We start from the raw sequence: 16,588 nt of genomic DNA, 5'->3' as shown, positions 1-16,588 counted from the left end.
GATGTTGACGTATTCAAGCTACACGGCATCCCGCTCACGGCAAGGAAAAAAAAAACACATTTAAAGGACATACAACCAAATAGGAATGCGTAGCTACTTCGTAGTAGTGCGATTGTTTGTGAAAGAGAAATGTGAAGTCGTCCTTGAGAGTTTCGAAAGGCGCTTAGAAATGAAATGTATTATTACAGTGTATTTTTTTTGGTCGTTGGTTCGCAATGCATTCTGGGATTAAAAACAAACCGTAGATTTTTAATTGTTATTATTGTTGGGCTTTTCTTATCGCTTCACATTTGATAATTATCCAATTTAAATCAAAACTACACTTTATGTTATCAAAATAAAGCACGTAATAATTTATTTCTAAAATCCACGCATGCGCATAAGCCCTCTGGGGGCAAACCGGAAGATGTTGCTAAATTAACCGGAGCTCCTCTGGCTACAGTCACAAATGCCTTTATCCATAACATGTTACCACCAATATTAATGCCTCGTTCTGTATAGGGTAGTCCACCCCGTAAACGTCAAGCCGTACGTGACATGGAACTAAGCTATGGCTCACTTGAGCACTTTCGAGAAGGAGACAGAGAGGGAGACGAAGGAGCTGATCAGATGTGTGAGCGGACTGGACGACGAAGAGGAGCACAACTTCCAGCTGGCGCTCAAATTCGCTTGGTCTAATTTCAAGTAAGAAATAATAATAATAATAATAATAATCATACATTTGATTTCTAAGCGCCTCTCAAAACTCTCAAGGTCGCTTTACAGTCAAAAGATATATATTTTTCTGTAGGTGAGCAGCGGCAGCCACACACGCTAGCGTTCACTCAACCCCGAAGTAACTCAAATAGACAGCAAGCTAGCTAGCTAGCAAGTAGATATCTAATAGCTAGCGAATATATAGCTAATAGCTAACGAATATATAGCTAATAGCTAGCAAATAGATCCTACATACTTGGCAATAAAGATGATTCTGATTCTAATAGCTAGCGAATTGATAGCCAATAGCTAGCGAATAGATAGCCATCCTTGATTTTAAAGTCTTCTTACTTTTTTGTGTTTAATCTTGCAATATTCATGTGTACTTTGTACCTATGTTTCGGAGGAAGCTATCGAAACCTAGTACTATTCTGAGATATTTTTATGATTTTTTTTGGTGGCCAAAGATGATTGATTACTCCTGTTATTTCCCCTCCTATCAGGTTTCATCGTTTCCTAGACGTGGACAGCCACAAAGTGCAACGCGGCATCAGTGGGTAAGTTTCTGTTTTGGTTCCAAATTGATGTATGTATATATATATATATATATATATATATATACAGTAAAGTCTCGTTATATCGATATCGGATATATCGATAGTCCCGGTTATATCGATACTATTTCTATGCACGCACGGAGAAAATTACATGCAAACAGGGTCGGATATATCGATAGTCCCGGTTATATCGATATTTTTTCGGACTCCCTTGAATATCGATATAACGAGACTTTACTGTATATATATATATATATATATATATATATATATATATATATAGGGTGAGCAGCACTAGCCACACATGCCAGCGTACACTCGACCCGGAAGTAACTCAAATTGATAGAAAGCTAGCTAACTAATAGCTAGCTAGTTATATAGCTAATAGAGGACTAATAGCGAATATAGCGATTTAACCCTCATGTTAAGGGGTCAATTTGAATGCATGTCTCTCTGTGTCTTTGTGTTGTCATATTATTGTTATTTTATTGTATTTTTTTTTCCCAAGATGGCGGCGCGTGAACACGCAGCGGCTCCCCTCTCTCGGCAAATTGGCATTTTCGTGTTTATTATGTTTGTTAAAGTCATTATAAGTGCCTTACACGCTGGGTCCGAGAGGACAGTAATTTCATCTGTGCTGTATGTCATGCATATTAGCATATTTGATAATAAAGCTGACTTTGACTTGACTTTTGACCATTTTACCCGTTTCCAATTTTGTGTATTGATACTTGTGCTTTATTCTGGTTTGAGCTCTTAATTTAAATGAGCTAAAAAAAAGGCACAAAATTAAAGTGATTTTTTTGTTTTTGTTTTTCAACACAGAATCTACGAAAAACTCATGGTGCACTCTGAAATGATTAAAGCCGAAAGCTGGATGAGGCTGACCGATGAGTTCCTTAACTCGCCCCTCGCCAACACCACTGGAACAAAGGTAAATACAGTGATACCTCGGTTGGCTTCCAAACTTCGGTTTAGGAACGTTAAATTTATGAAAATTTTACCTTGGCATACGAACACACGGAGCGCCACAATGAGAGATGTGTCATTCTGTTCGCCTAACAAGAAAATGTCAGCACTCCATTCCATCTAGCCATCGACGACCATCACAAAGGTCAATAAAACGACTTTATTATACCGTACAGTTAATGTCTTTAATTATAATACCATAGCACATATATTATAGATAAAATAAGGTATGTAGTTTTAAGGCTTAGAAAATTAGAAAGTAGAAAATCATGTTTTATGGGGACCTGGGAACGGATTATTCTCATTTTAATGGTTTCTTATGGGAAATAAATTTTTGGGATACACACTTTTCGCCTTACACACTCTGTCTGGGAAACAATTAAGTTCGTAAGCCAAGGTATCACCATACCCCTTTGTTTACATCCTTTTCCTCAATCGCTTCTATGTATTCACGATTGCGTGTGTATTTTCCAGACTGACGTTCACTACAGCATATTGTCGCTGCTGCTCCTCTTGTCAGGCTCCCCCTCCAACACAAACTTTACCGAGAGACACCGGGTGAAAGAAGCCAGTGAGTGAGCCTTTTCATCGCAGTTTTTGTTTTTATCTTTCTTTTTTGTTGTTATTTTTTAAAAACAGTATTAAGACAGACGAGTCTGAATTTAAGGTTGCGCAACTTCATGCTGGGCAATAGGAAAAACTGCTTCCTTTTAATAATAATAATAATAATAATAATAATAATAATAATAATAACGATAATAATACATTTCATTTATATGCGCCTTTCAAAACTCTCAAGGTCACGTTACAGTCAAAGGTTATGTTTTTCTGTGGGTGAGCAGCGGCAGCCACATGCACCAGCATTCACTCAACCCAGAAGTAACTCAAATAGATAGAAAGCTAGCTAGCTAAGAGATAGCTAATATTATTATTATTATTATTATTATTAGTAGTAGTAGTAGTAGTAGTAGTCCTAGTAGTAGTAGTAGTAGTAGATAATATTTTATTATTATTATTATTATTATTATTATTATTATTATTATTGTTATTATAGTTATTATTATTAATAATGGTAATATATTATTTTATTATTATGATGATGATTATTATTGTTATTATTACTAATAATAATAATAATTAGTATTTTCATTAAGAATGTAATTATGAAATAATATTAATAATAATTATTATTATTATATTACTATTATTATTAATAATAATAATAATAATTAAAAAAAATAGTATTATCATCAAGACATCTATTATTATTATCATTTTCTACTTTCTAATTTTCTAAGCCTTAAATTATTGTATTACTATTATTAATAATGATAATAATAATAATAATAATAATTATTATTATTATTATTATTATCATTATTAATAATAGTAATATAATAATAATAATTATTATTAATAATAATTATAATAATAATAATAATAATAATACATGTCATTTCCAAGCACTCTTCAAAACTCTCATGGTTACTTCACAGTCACAGGACAAGTGTACTAGCTAGCTAGCTAATAGATAGTTAGCTAGCTTTCTTGAAGGTCATTGCAATGACAATTTCAAGACCTCCCATTTTCAACATGGGACCACTCGGAGTTTTTTTCACCCCCCACAGGGACAAAGTCACTTCAAATAAGAAAATGATATCTTTCCGATTGTGATATCTCGCGTCACCCACAGAACCAGAGGACAACTTTGACTGGGCGAAATATCTATGGCAGGGTGAGGACACTGACAATGGACCATACCCTGATACTCCTGTGAGTAAAATTCCCAAAGTTATTGGCTTTTTCCTTTTTTTCTGTGAATTTTACAATGGCAAAGGAAAAAGTTTGATGCTACCATAACATCAGAAATGAATAATAATAGTACATTTCTTTTAGAATCGGCTTTTAAAACTCTCAAGGTCACTTTACAGTCACAGGATTAAGTTTTGCAGGGGGCTAGCAGCGGCAGCCACACGCGCCAGCGTTCACTGACCCGTAAGTAATAATAGAAAGAAAGCTAGCTAGCTAATGGAATGCTAGATAGCTAGCTAATAGTTAGCTAACTTGATAGCTAATATGTTTCCCGACTCAAATAGCTAGCTAGCTAAGTGATAGCTAATAGATATCCGGCTAACCACATAGCTAATAGATAGCTAGCTAGCCACATAGCTAATAGAAGCTAGCTAGCGAGCTAATAGATAGCCAGCTAGCCAGATAGCTAATAGATTGCTAGCTATCTCGACAACTAATAGACAGCCACCTAGATGTCTATAAAATAAAACAAAATACAAAAAAAGTAATAATATTAGTACATTTAATTTATAAGTGCTTTACAAAACTCTCAAGGTCACTTTACAGTCACAGGATACGCTTTTCTGTGGGTGAGCAGTGGCAGACACCCGCGTCAGCGTTCACTCAACCCGGAAGTAAATCAAATAGATAGAAATCTAGCTAGCTAAGAGATAGCTAAAATAATAATTGTAGTAATAATAATAATAATCACAATAAAAATAATAAATTTCACTTACAAGTGCCCTTCAAAACTCACAGTCACAGGACAAGTCAGGTAGCTAGCTAGATGGCTATATAGCTAATATATATATAATTATCTGAGCTTAAAATCGGGGCGGGTGTACAAAAGGCAAATGCTGCCCCGTCCTGGGAGGGAAAAACTTTGCCAGAGGTTTGACCAGTGCTTAATCGGCACCCCTGCCCCCAGCAAGGAAAAAAACCAAAACCCGAACAAATTCGGGAATGACGCTCCATGTCATGCTTTTCAATTCCCAAATAAATTTGGGAATGGCAGTGAATGAGTTAACCCGGAATGTAAAATTCTGCCATATTGTTGTTCAATTTTGGATTATACCAAATTTGAATATTCACATTTTAATTTTCTCTCAGTAAATGCACTTGAGCTATAATTTCATACTGGATGATCAGGAGTGGTCCGAGGACGAGAGCGAGGGGGAAGACGGCTGTCAGCCAATCAGCAGGGAAGACTCCGGGATCCAGTTGGACAAAACCCCGCAGGAGGACAAAGACAACGCCGACGAGACGGTTTCGGTCCCGTGGACAGGTGGGAAAGAATGGCAGCAGAGTGAGAGCTTGATTGAAGAGCTTCATTTGTTCTCAGACCAAATTTGGAGCTGGATTTATTTCGGGTTCTATTTGAGAAAATAAATGTTATGATTCTGTTTTGTGGCAGTGGGTGAACCCGATGCCCGAGCCTGGCTGGAGCAACATGTGGTGACCCCCTACTGGGTGGCGCACGCCCCCCGTTTCGCACACAGTCTCCACTTACACTCTAACTTGTTTAATGTCTGGTGAGAACCTTGCAATGACCCTTATTTTACGGTGTCGTCCACATGTATTTACAGCATGATATCTTGGATTACGAACGCTTTAGCTAACAAACTTTTCACCTTACAAACATTACATTCGCAAGAATATAATCTTGGTATACGAACTAGTTTTCGGCGGACGAACCAAACCACACAGCGCCACGGTGGCTGGCGGACTAGTTTTTCCACACCCACTTTCTTTGAATGCAAATGTGGTTTGTTATCGAGTGGAGTACTTTTGCTGTTATGGGACCGAAAAAGACCCCACCACAGGCTAGTGTTAAACCGAAGAAGTCACGAAAAACACAAATGAGATGTGCGTTTGTGTGTCCCACTACCTGTATGCTAAGTCCACCATTGCTACATGTGGCTAAGGGTGTTTCTGTGTTGTCTAAGCAACGGTCTCAGGTTGATTTGGATTAAGGAAAAGCAGCTAGCGGGGGACAGTGTGTGAGGGTATTATCGCTGAGAAAGCACGGCAACTTCACTCGGATATCATCAAAAGGCGACTACATCAATGGGCATCACAAAGGTAAATAAAACGACTTTATTATACTGTACATTTTATTTCTTTAATTAAGATACAACCACACATTTATTATACATAAAATACGGTATATTTTGTGTAGTTGTAAGGCTTGTTTAGGATAAAATTGGGTTTTATGGGGTCCTAGGAACGGATTATTCTCATTTTAATGGTGTCTTATGAGAAATAAATGTTTGGAAGACGAATATTTCGCCTTTCACACACTTTCTGGGTACCAATTAAGTTCGTAAACTTAGATATCACTGTATATGTATGTAAATATATGTAAGTATTTATTTTATGTATTTCATTTAGTTAAACAAATAATTATTTAACCTACTAACAAATTAATCAATTGATGAATTTATTAACTAGTAAAAAAAAAATGTTTATTTATTTTCATGTATTTTTGGGGTGGAACGAGACAGAAAATCACACTTTTTTCCATGGTGATTTTTTTTTGTTGGCTAATAAATATAATTTTTTTTTAACTGCAATAATGCAGTGGGGGGGGGCATTTGTTCCCCAGCCTTGGTTAACGTATAAATTACGAAATAAAAATGATTCATTTGCGATGTACTACTGACATGTTTCCCTCCGCAGGGACCAGCACTTGTACAACAGCGAACCGCTGTATCTGCCCGAAGATAAAGCTTTTGTTACAGAGACGCAAATCATCCGCGAAACACTTTGGTAAGCCTCACGATCATATTTTTGAATTTGGATGCAACGTCGATAGGTTCATAATTTCACATTTATTTATTTTTTTGTTTCACTGCAGTGTTCTTCAAAGTAAATGACACTGCGCAATCATAATACAGTGATAACTCGCTTTACGAAGCCCTTAGCTTACGAACTTTTCGGTTTACGAACGTGAAATTTATGTAAATTTTACCTTGGCATACAAACTATTTTTTCGGGATACACACGGAGCTGCCACAATGAGTGATGTGTCGTTCGCGAACGAGCCCGTTCTCAGAACAAGAAAATGGCAACCGGCTTGTTTTGGTCCTCTATTCCCCGCCCCCAGTCGTCAGTTAAAGCCATGTGATTGGTCAAGAGCGCAGCAGTGAGAGGGGGGGGGGGTTACAGAGGGAAGCCATTCTCCAAAAAAGAAAATGGCCGCCCACATTTTTTTTTGTCCTCGATTCCCCGCCCCCAGTCTTCGGTTAAAGCCACGTGATTGGTCAAGATCGCAGCAGTGAGGGGGGGTAGTTTAAGAATTAAAGAGACAGGTAGACGACAGAGCGAGAGTGATAAAATGGAGAGAAAACAGTGAAATTTGGACTCGTTTCAACTTTGATAGTTCAAAGGCAGAGTGTAGACGACAAGGTTAAAATTCCCATCCATCAGGTTCCACAAATAACCCGCACAAGCCATCTGTAAACTTGATGCAAAAAGCTATCAACCCAGCTAAACAGAACACAATTGATGATGAACTAGGTAAAATTATCGCAGAGAAAGCACCTACGAGGGATCATTCCTCAAGATGGTGAAAGAAGAAGGCTACATTCCTCATCAAGTGTTTAATGTTGATGAAACCGGCCACTCCATTCCATCAAGCCATCAACGACCATCACAAAGGTCAATAAAACAACGTTATTATACAGTACTGTTTATTTCTTTCATTATAATACCATAGCACATTTATTATACATAAAATAAGGTAGATTTTGGGTAGTTTTAAGGCTTAGAGAGCTTTGAAAGGCACTTAAAATGCAATTTATTATTATTATTATTATTATTATTATTATAAAATTAGAAAGTAGAAAATTATGTTTTATGGGGACCTGGGAACAGATTATTCCCATTTGAATGGTTTCCTATGGGAAATAAATTTTTGGGATACACACTTTTCGCCTTAACACTCTGTCTGGGAACTCTGGTATCACTGTATCACTGTACTGCAGTGTTCTTCAAAGTAAATGACGCTGCGCAACCATAGTAGTCAGCTTTAATTGTATTAATTTTTTTTTTAAACGGCGTTATCGTCATTTTTGATGATTTTTCGCAGGCTTCTGTCAGGGGTGAAGAAACATTTCATATTCCAAAATCATGATGGGAAAATATCAGTCAGGAATAACGTGGTGGTCACTCATCTCACCAGTGTAAGTGCCATACACCCGCTATTAACCGTCGTAAAATATATTATATTTGGAAAACTTTTTTCATTCATTGGGGTTGCGCCATATATTCCGGAAAATACGGTACCTATATATAATTTAAAAAAAAAACAACATTTCCCCGTTTACTACAGAATTGCCTCCGTTCCGTGCTGGAGCACGTGGCCGCGTATGGCCAAGCGGTATTCCGCCTGCAGAGATATATCGACGAGGTGACGGGCCACAGTCCAGAACTCGGTCCGACCGGCGCCAAAAGGGCTTCCGAACCTCCGTTCAGGACTTACCAGGCTTTTGTGTGGGCCCTCAACAAGTACTTCACCAGCTTCAAGGCTGAACTAGTCACCATCGAAAGAGGGTTGGTGTCCAAAGGTAAGTATTATTACTGTATCTATTAGCTAGCTAGCTACCTAACTATTTATTTGCTATCTATTAGCTGTCTGGCCGACTTGCTAGCTATGTAGCTAGCTATCGTTTAACTATCTAGCTAGCTAGGTAGTTATCTATTAGCGACTGTATCCTGTGACTGGAAAGTGACCTTGAGAGTTTTGAAAGGTGCTTATAAATGGCATGTATTGTTATTATTAGTGTATCTATTAGCTAGCTAGCTACCAAACTATTTATTTGCTATCTATTAGCTGGCTTGCTAGCTATCAAGCTAGCTATCGTTTAGCTATCTGGCTGGCTAGCTCGCTACCAAACTATTTATATGCTATCTATTAGCTGGCTTGCTAGCTATCAAGCTAGCTATCGTTTAACTATCTGGCTGTCTATGTAGCTATCTATTAGCAACTGTATCGTGTCACTGTAAAGTGACCTTGAGAGTTTTGAAAGGTGCTTATAAATGGCATGTATTGTTATTATTAGTGTATCTATTAGCTAGCTAGCTACCAAACTATTTATTGTCTATCTATTAGCTGGCTTGCTAGCTATCAAGCTAGCTATCGTTTAGCTATCTGGCTGTCTAGGTAGCTATCTTATTAGCGACTGTATCGTGTCACTGTAAAGTGACCTTGAGAGTTTTGATAGGTGCTTATAAATGAAATGTATTATTATTATTATTATTATTATTATTACCATGGAAAAATGTCATTGTTGTAGAATCGCTTGTACATCATGTGACAAACGTGGTTTTCTTCCAGATGAGACGGTGACGCTGTCAGGTGTGCTGGAACATCTCAGTCCGCACCTGGCGCAAATCAAAGTGCTGCATAAAGTTTTTTGCACCGGTATCGCCGAAGTGCCGCCAGACACTCCAAATGTTGTGCGGGCGTCCCATTTGCTCAACACGCTCTACAAAGCCATCATCGAGTATGACAGCGTCGGGGAAGCTTCGGAGCAAACGGTGTGTTTTTGTGTATTTTTTAACAAAATTTGGGCATTTTGGGGAAGCAAAAACACAAAATGCTAATTTTGGTCAGCGGTTTCGTTCCTGTTGTGTTCCTGCTGCTTTTCTCCCATGAGGTGGCTTTGCTGTTTTCATTCTCTTTATTTTTTTTAGATATAATTGTAACTTTTTAATGTTTAATTTTTTAAGGTTCTACATTTTTAAAATTGAAATTGTTTAAAAAAAGTGTAAAATTTCTCTTGAAAAAAAGTAAAAATTGTTACATTTAAAAAATGTACAATTTTTAAAATTATATTTTGTTTTACGTTTTGACGTTTTATTTTTAAATGTCATTTTTTAATTTAAAATTGTTAAAATGTAATTGTTAAATTTAAATCAATTAAATTAAAAAAAAATAACAAATTCGATTTATTTTTAATTTTTTTATGTTCTATTTTTTAATTGTTAAAATTTATAATTTTAATTTCTTTCACATTGAAAATGTTTTCAAATTGTTAAATTGTTAAATAAAAAAATATTTAATTTGTAAATTTCTCCACTGCAAGATGAATAAATGTAAATCCAATCCAAATCAATAAAAATGTAACAAATTAGAATTTCTTTTTATATTTGAATGTTTTTTTTTATTTAATTTGTATTTAAAATAGTTAAAATTTAAAACAGTTAAATTGGTAAATTTAAATCAATTAAAAACTTGACAACTAATTTGATTTTTTACAATTTTTAAATGTTTTGTTTTATTTTTTAATTGTTTCATTTTATTTTTTTAATGCTAAAATTGTTACATTTAAATCAAATAAAATTAACAAATTATAATTTTTATTTTTTTATGTTTTAATGTTTTATTTATGAATATTTTTTTATTATTACATTGTTGCATTTAAAATAATTACAAATATTAAAAATTGATTTTTTAATTTTTTTTTTAATGCTTAATTTTTTTCTCCCATTAGGTGGCTTTGCTGTTTTCACTCTGGACCGAGACGGTACGACCATATTTAGAGATAGTGGACGAATGGATCGTCCACGGACATCTGTTCGATCCCGCCAAAGAGTTCATCATCCAAAGGAACAAGGACGTAGCGGTGAATCACAGGGACTTCTGGCACGCCACTTACACGCTGTACAGCATCTCCGAGACGGTGGAGAGCGAGATGAGCGACGGCGCCAGCGGAAGTTCCGGTGGGGACGGCGCAACGGGAAACCGGCAGCTAACCATGGTGTCCTTCCTCAAGCCCGTTCTCAAACAGATCATCATGGCTGGAAAGTCCATGCAGCTCCTGAAGAACTTGGACCGCAATGAAGATGATCGGCAGGCTTCGAGAGGTACAGTGATACCTTGGCTTACGAACTTAATTGGTTCCCAGACAGAGTGTGTAAGGCAAAAAGTGTGTATCCCAAAAATTAATTTCCCATAGGAAACCATTAAAATGAGAATAATCAGTTCCCAGGTCCGCATAAAACATAATGTTCTAATTTTCTAAAGCTTAAAACTACACAAAATATACCTTATTGTGTGTAGAATAAGTGTGCTTTGGTATTAGAATTAAAGAAATAAACTGTACTGTATAATAAAGTTGTTTTATTGACCTTAGTGATGGTCGTTGATGGCTTGATGGAATGGAGTGGCCGGTTTCATCAGCATTAAACACTTGATGAGGAACGTAGCCTTCTTCTTTCACCATCTTGAGGAATGATCCCTTGTAGGTGCTTTCTCTGCCATAATTTTACCTAGTTCCTCATCAATTGTGTTCTGTTTAGCTGGGATGATAGCTTTTTGCATCAAGTGTACAGATGGCTTGTGCGGGTTTTTTGTGGAGCCTGATTGATGGGAATTTTAACCTTGCAGTCTACACTCTGCCTTTGAACTATCAAAGTTGAAACAAGTCCAAATTTCACTGTTTTCACAGTCGGCGGCCATTTTCTTGTTAGGAGAACAGGCTCGTTTGCAAACGACACATCACTCATTGTGGCACTCCGTGTGTATCCCAAAAAATAGTTCGTATGCCAAGGTAAAATTTTCATAAATTTAATGTTCGTAAACCGAAAAGTTCGTCAGCCAAGGGGTTCGTAAACCGAGGTCTCACTATATGTCAAAAACATGTTTCGAGATTCTAAATTGAACAGGAAGTTGTTGCGTTTTGATTTTGAATCCGACCTTTTGAAACACTTGGTTAAATCGTTCATTCTGATGGAAATAAAATATATATTTTGCAACATAGATGCAGAGCGCAAGAGTTTGTACACGCTGTTCCTGGAATCAGTACAGTCGCGCCTGCGCAGCCAGGACGCGTCTCCCTCTGGCGCCGTGACCGAGCAACAGGCCACCAGGGAGAGCCTGATCCGGATGCAGTCGGTCGTTGCGCAACATCTCCAAATCGAAGATCTTCATGATCCACTCCTGGCCATCAATTTTGCCAGGTCAGGACCAATAACCTCACGTGTGGTCACTACCTTTTATTTTATTTTGTCTTTTTTTATATATATTTGTAACTTTTTAATGTTTAATTATTAAGGTTATAAATTTTAAAATTATTACATTAAGGAAAAACATTGTTACATTTAAAAAAGGTCAAGTTTTAAAAATTAGAATGTTGTATTTTTTTAACGTTTTATTTTTAAATGTCATTTTTGAATTTTAAATTGTTAAAATAATTGTTAAATAAATAAAATAAAATAATAAAAACGTGTTAAATTTAAAATAATTAAATATTTGAAAAATTAGAATGTTGTATTTTTTAATGTTTTATGTTTTATTTTTATAATTGTTAAAATGTTTAATTAAAATTTCTTTTATATTGTTTCTTTTTTAAATTCACAAAATAAAATAAAAAATAAATTGTTAAAATAAAAAATAAAAACGTGTTAAATTTAAAATAATTAAATATTTGAAAAATTAGAATGTTTTATTTTTTTAATGTTTTATGTTTTATTTTTGTAATTGTTAAAATGTTTAATTAAAATTTCTTTTATATTTTTTCTTTTTTAAATTCACAAAAAAAAAATGTTAAAATAAAAAAATAAAAATGTGTTACATTTAAAATAATTAAATATTTGAACAATTAGAATGTTGTATTTTTTTTAATGTTTTATGTTTTATTTTTTTATTGTTAAAATGTTTAATTGAATTTTCTTTTACATTTTTTCTTTTTTAAATGGACAAAATAAAATAAAATTTGAAAAGTTAAAATAAAAAAATAAAAATGTCTTACATTTAAAATAATTAAATATTTGAAAAATTACAATGTTTTATTTTTTTCAATGTTTTATTTTTTTATTTCTTAATTATTAAAATGTTTAATTAAAATTGATTTTACATTTTTTCTTTTTAAATGCAAAAAATAAAATAATAAAATTTAAAATTATTAAATAAAAAAAATACATTACATTTTAATAATGTAATTTTTTTAATATTACATGTTAAAGTTTTTTAAATGTTTTATTTTGAAAATATTTTTTATTTAAAATTGTTACAATTAAAAACAATTAAATTGTTAAATTTAAAACAATTCCAAATTTTTACATTTGAATTTTCTTTTTTCATTTGTTATTTTTTAATTGTTAAAATTTTAAATTTTCATGTACTTTCACTTTTTTTAAATGTCTAAAATTGTTTTTATTGTTTAATGTTTTAATTTTTTGATTTTACTATTTGATTTTAACTTATTTTCATTTAAAAACATATTTGAGGAGTTCCCTACTCAAGTCACATTACGGGCATTATTTGAATTGTTTTTTTTTTAATACTTTGGCAAGTGTTGTCTTCTCTCTCATCCATGGGTTGAAAGTAACAAATACAACTAACATACATAAAAAAAAAAAAAAATATAAACTGCCCATTTGTGATGTATTTTTTTTTGATTATTATTTTTTTGTATCAGGCTTTACTTGGAACAGAGCGACTTCCACGAGTGCTTCTCCCGGGACGACTTTACCGTGGACCGTTCGTCGCAGTCGGTCACCTGCCAGACGTTTGAGCTCACGCTGCGTTCGTGCCTCTACCCGCACATCCAGCGGCTCTACGTCGAGTGCTGTGGCAACCTCATGAAGACTCTGAAAAAAGACTACAAGTAATGTGGCCTTCTAAAAAAAAAAAAAAAAAAAAAAAAAACATAATAATAATAATACATTTGAATAAATAATAATAATTTGAGTTACTTCCGGGTTGAGTGAACGCTGGTGCGTGTGGCTGCCGCTGCTCACCCACAGAAAAACTGATCCTGTGACTGTAAAGTGACCTTGAGAGTTTTGAAAGACGCTTAGAAATGAAATTTAATTATTATTATTATTATTATTATTATTATTATTATTATTATTATTTTAATATGCAGCATATTTTCTAATAGATAGCTAGATAGCTAATATGTTTCCTGACTCAAATACCTCGCTAGCGAGCTAGCTACCTGATAGATAGCAAATAGATTGCTAGCTAGATAGCTATTCAGCAAATAGATAGTCAGCTAGATAGCCATTCAGCTAATAGATAGCCAGCTAGATAGCTCATAGATTGCCAGCCAGATAGCTAGCTAGCTAGCTTTCTATCAATTTGAGTTACTTCCGGGTTGAGTGAACGCTGGTGCGTGTGGCTGCTCACCCACAGAAAAACTGATCCTGTGACTGTAAAGTGACCTTGAGAGTTTTGAAAGGCACTTATAAATGAAATGTATTATTATTATTATTATTATTATTATTATTATTATTATTATTAATGATCTTTATATGCAGCGTATTTTCTAATAGATAATAGATAGCTAGATAACTAATATGTTTCCTGACTCAAATAGCTAGCTCGCTAGCTAGCTAATAGATAATAATAACAATACATTTCATTTCTCAGCGCCTTTCAAAACTCCCAAGGTCACTTTACAGTCACAGGATTGGTTTTTCTGCGGGTGCGAAGTAGCAGCCACATGCGCCAGCGTTCACTCAACCCGGAAGTAACTCAAAAAGATAGAAAGCTAGCCAGCTAGCTAACAGCCAGCTAGACAGTTAGCTAACTAGCTACACACAATGCCACAGTCGACATGACGTCCCACGCCAATCTTGACAAAAAAAAAAAAAAAACACCCAACGATTGAACATCTTCTCGTTTTTCAGGCTGCTGGAGTACCTTCAAGCCATGAGGAACTACTTCCTGCTCGAGGCCGGCGACACCATGTACGACTTCTACACCGCCATCTTTGACAAGGTGCGGGAGAAGCAGAGCTGGCAGCAGCCATCTTTCCTCAACGGACAGTTGCAGGAAGCTGTCGGACAACGCCGCCCGGAGGACAGTAGCAGGTACTGCATGTGCGTTACTTTCTTTTGAATGGATTTAATAATTCATCTTTTTTTTTTTCCTTTGTAAGATTGTCAATCTTCCTGGAGACAATTGATCCTGGCCGGAATAAACACCCTGTCAATAATGTTGAAGTGCTGAGGCTCAGTTACAAGGTGGCTTTTTATTACACTTGGCCAACACTATTATTATTATTATTAGTAGTAGTAGTAGTAGTAGTAGTAGTTTTATTATTATTAATCAGATGCGAGTTAACTTTTTTTTGCCAACGATTCTGTATTACATTGTTTTTCTGAAGCACATCACCTTTTCATACTACTCTTACTACTACTACTACTACTACTACTACTACTACTACTACTACTACTACTACTAATAATAAAAATAGCACATTGTCTAATATAAGAATATATTTATTAGCGTTTATAAATTCAGTTTGTATACCATATTAACTCATTCACTGCCAGACGATGTGCAAAAAAAATTAAATTCCGGTGCCAGGGTTTTTGTCATTTTCACTCAAATTGCAGGACCCACAGAAAATTGACTTTTTGGAATACTTAAACATTAAATTGAGCATAAGAAACCTTACACTCTCCACTTCCATCAGAAAAAAAAAGTTAATTCCTAAGTTATGAGTCTGGAGTTATCTGAGCTTGAAATCGGGGTGGCTGTACAAAATACAATACAATAAAATACATATTGATTTAGATAGCGTTAAATTTAACAACAGCCTGAAGCATTGTGTGTATCTATTAGCTAGCGAGCTAGCTATTTGAGTCAGGAAACATTAGCTATCCAGTTACTTAGCCATATATTAACTAGCTAGCTAGCTTTCTATCTACATCATGTCGACTGTGGCATTGTGTGTAGCTAGTTAGCTAACTGTCTAGCTGGTTATCTTTTAGCTATCTGTTAGCTAGCTGGCTATCTGTTAGCTAGCTGGCTAGCTTTCTATCTATTTGAGTTACTTCCGGGTTGAGTGAACGCTGGCGCGAGTGGCTGCCGCTGCTCGCCCACAGAAAAACCAATCCTGTGACTGTAAAGTGACCTTGAGAGTTTTGAAAGGCGCTGAGAAATGAAATGTATTGTTATTATTATCTATTAGCTAGCTAGCGAGCTAGCTATTTGAGTCAGGAAACATTAGTTATGAGAGTTTTGAAAGGCGCTTAGAAATGAAATGGTATTATTATTATTATTATTATTATTATTATTATTATTATTATTATTGACAAAGCGCTAATTTGGACAAAAGGCAAATGCTGCTCCCTTGTGGAAGGGGAAAAACATTGCCAATAAAATACATATTGATTTAGATAGCGCTAAATTTAACAACGGCCTGAAGCATTGTGTGTATCTATTAACTAGCGAGCTAGCTATTTGAGTCAGGAAACATTAGCTATCCAGCTACCTAGCCATATATTAACTAGCTAGCTAGCTTTCTATCTACGTCATGTCGACTGTGGCATTGTGTGTAGCTAGTTAGCTAACTGTCTAGCTGGCTATCTGTTAGCTAGCTGGCTAGCTTTCTATCTATTTGAGTTACTTCCGGGTTGAGTGAACGCTGGCGCATGTGGCTGCTACTTCGCACCCGCAGAAAAACCAATCCTGTGACTATAAAGTGACCTTGAGAGTTTTGAAAGGCGCTGAGAAATGAAATGTATGTTTATTATTATCTATTAGCTAGCTAGCGAGCTAGCTATTTGACTCAGGAAACATAAGTTATGAGAGTTTTGAAAGGCGCTTAGAAATG

At 35.1% G+C, this 16,588-nt stretch overlaps 1 protein-coding gene across 1 annotated transcript in view; it reads left to right on the top strand.

The window, feature by feature from the left end:
• The window catches only part of tubgcp5 (tubulin gamma complex component 5), a 33,016-nt gene that overhangs the window by 10,853 nt on the left and 5,575 nt on the right, over positions 1-16,588 (top strand). Inside the window, exons 3-18 of the mRNA XM_088999850.1 lie at positions 502-684; positions 1,200-1,253; positions 2,079-2,187; positions 2,697-2,793; positions 3,916-3,995; positions 5,163-5,298; positions 5,428-5,545; positions 6,693-6,782; positions 8,104-8,197; positions 8,347-8,581; positions 9,352-9,554; positions 10,511-10,883; positions 11,780-11,978; positions 13,439-13,627; positions 14,655-14,837; positions 14,906-14,990. Of these exons, the coding sequence (XP_088855976.1) occupies positions 551-684; positions 1,200-1,253; positions 2,079-2,187; positions 2,697-2,793; positions 3,916-3,995; positions 5,163-5,298; positions 5,428-5,545; positions 6,693-6,782; positions 8,104-8,197; positions 8,347-8,581; positions 9,352-9,554; positions 10,511-10,883; positions 11,780-11,978; positions 13,439-13,627; positions 14,655-14,837; positions 14,906-14,990 (2,379 nt within the window). The 5' untranslated portion in view covers positions 502-550. The remainder of the gene's footprint in view (positions 1-501; positions 685-1,199; positions 1,254-2,078; positions 2,188-2,696; positions 2,794-3,915; positions 3,996-5,162; positions 5,299-5,427; positions 5,546-6,692; positions 6,783-8,103; positions 8,198-8,346; positions 8,582-9,351; positions 9,555-10,510; positions 10,884-11,779; positions 11,979-13,438; positions 13,628-14,654; positions 14,838-14,905; positions 14,991-16,588) is intronic.

This window comes from Hippocampus bargibanti, linkage group LG07 (genome assembly GCF_051943395.1).
Source record: "Hippocampus bargibanti isolate YZ-2025 linkage group LG07, ASM5194339v1, whole genome shotgun sequence".
Taxonomy (NCBI): Eukaryota; Metazoa; Chordata; class Actinopteri; order Syngnathiformes; family Syngnathidae; genus Hippocampus; species Hippocampus bargibanti.
Note: the sequence above shows the minus strand (reverse complement) of the source record. Positions and strands in the feature narration are given on the sequence as shown.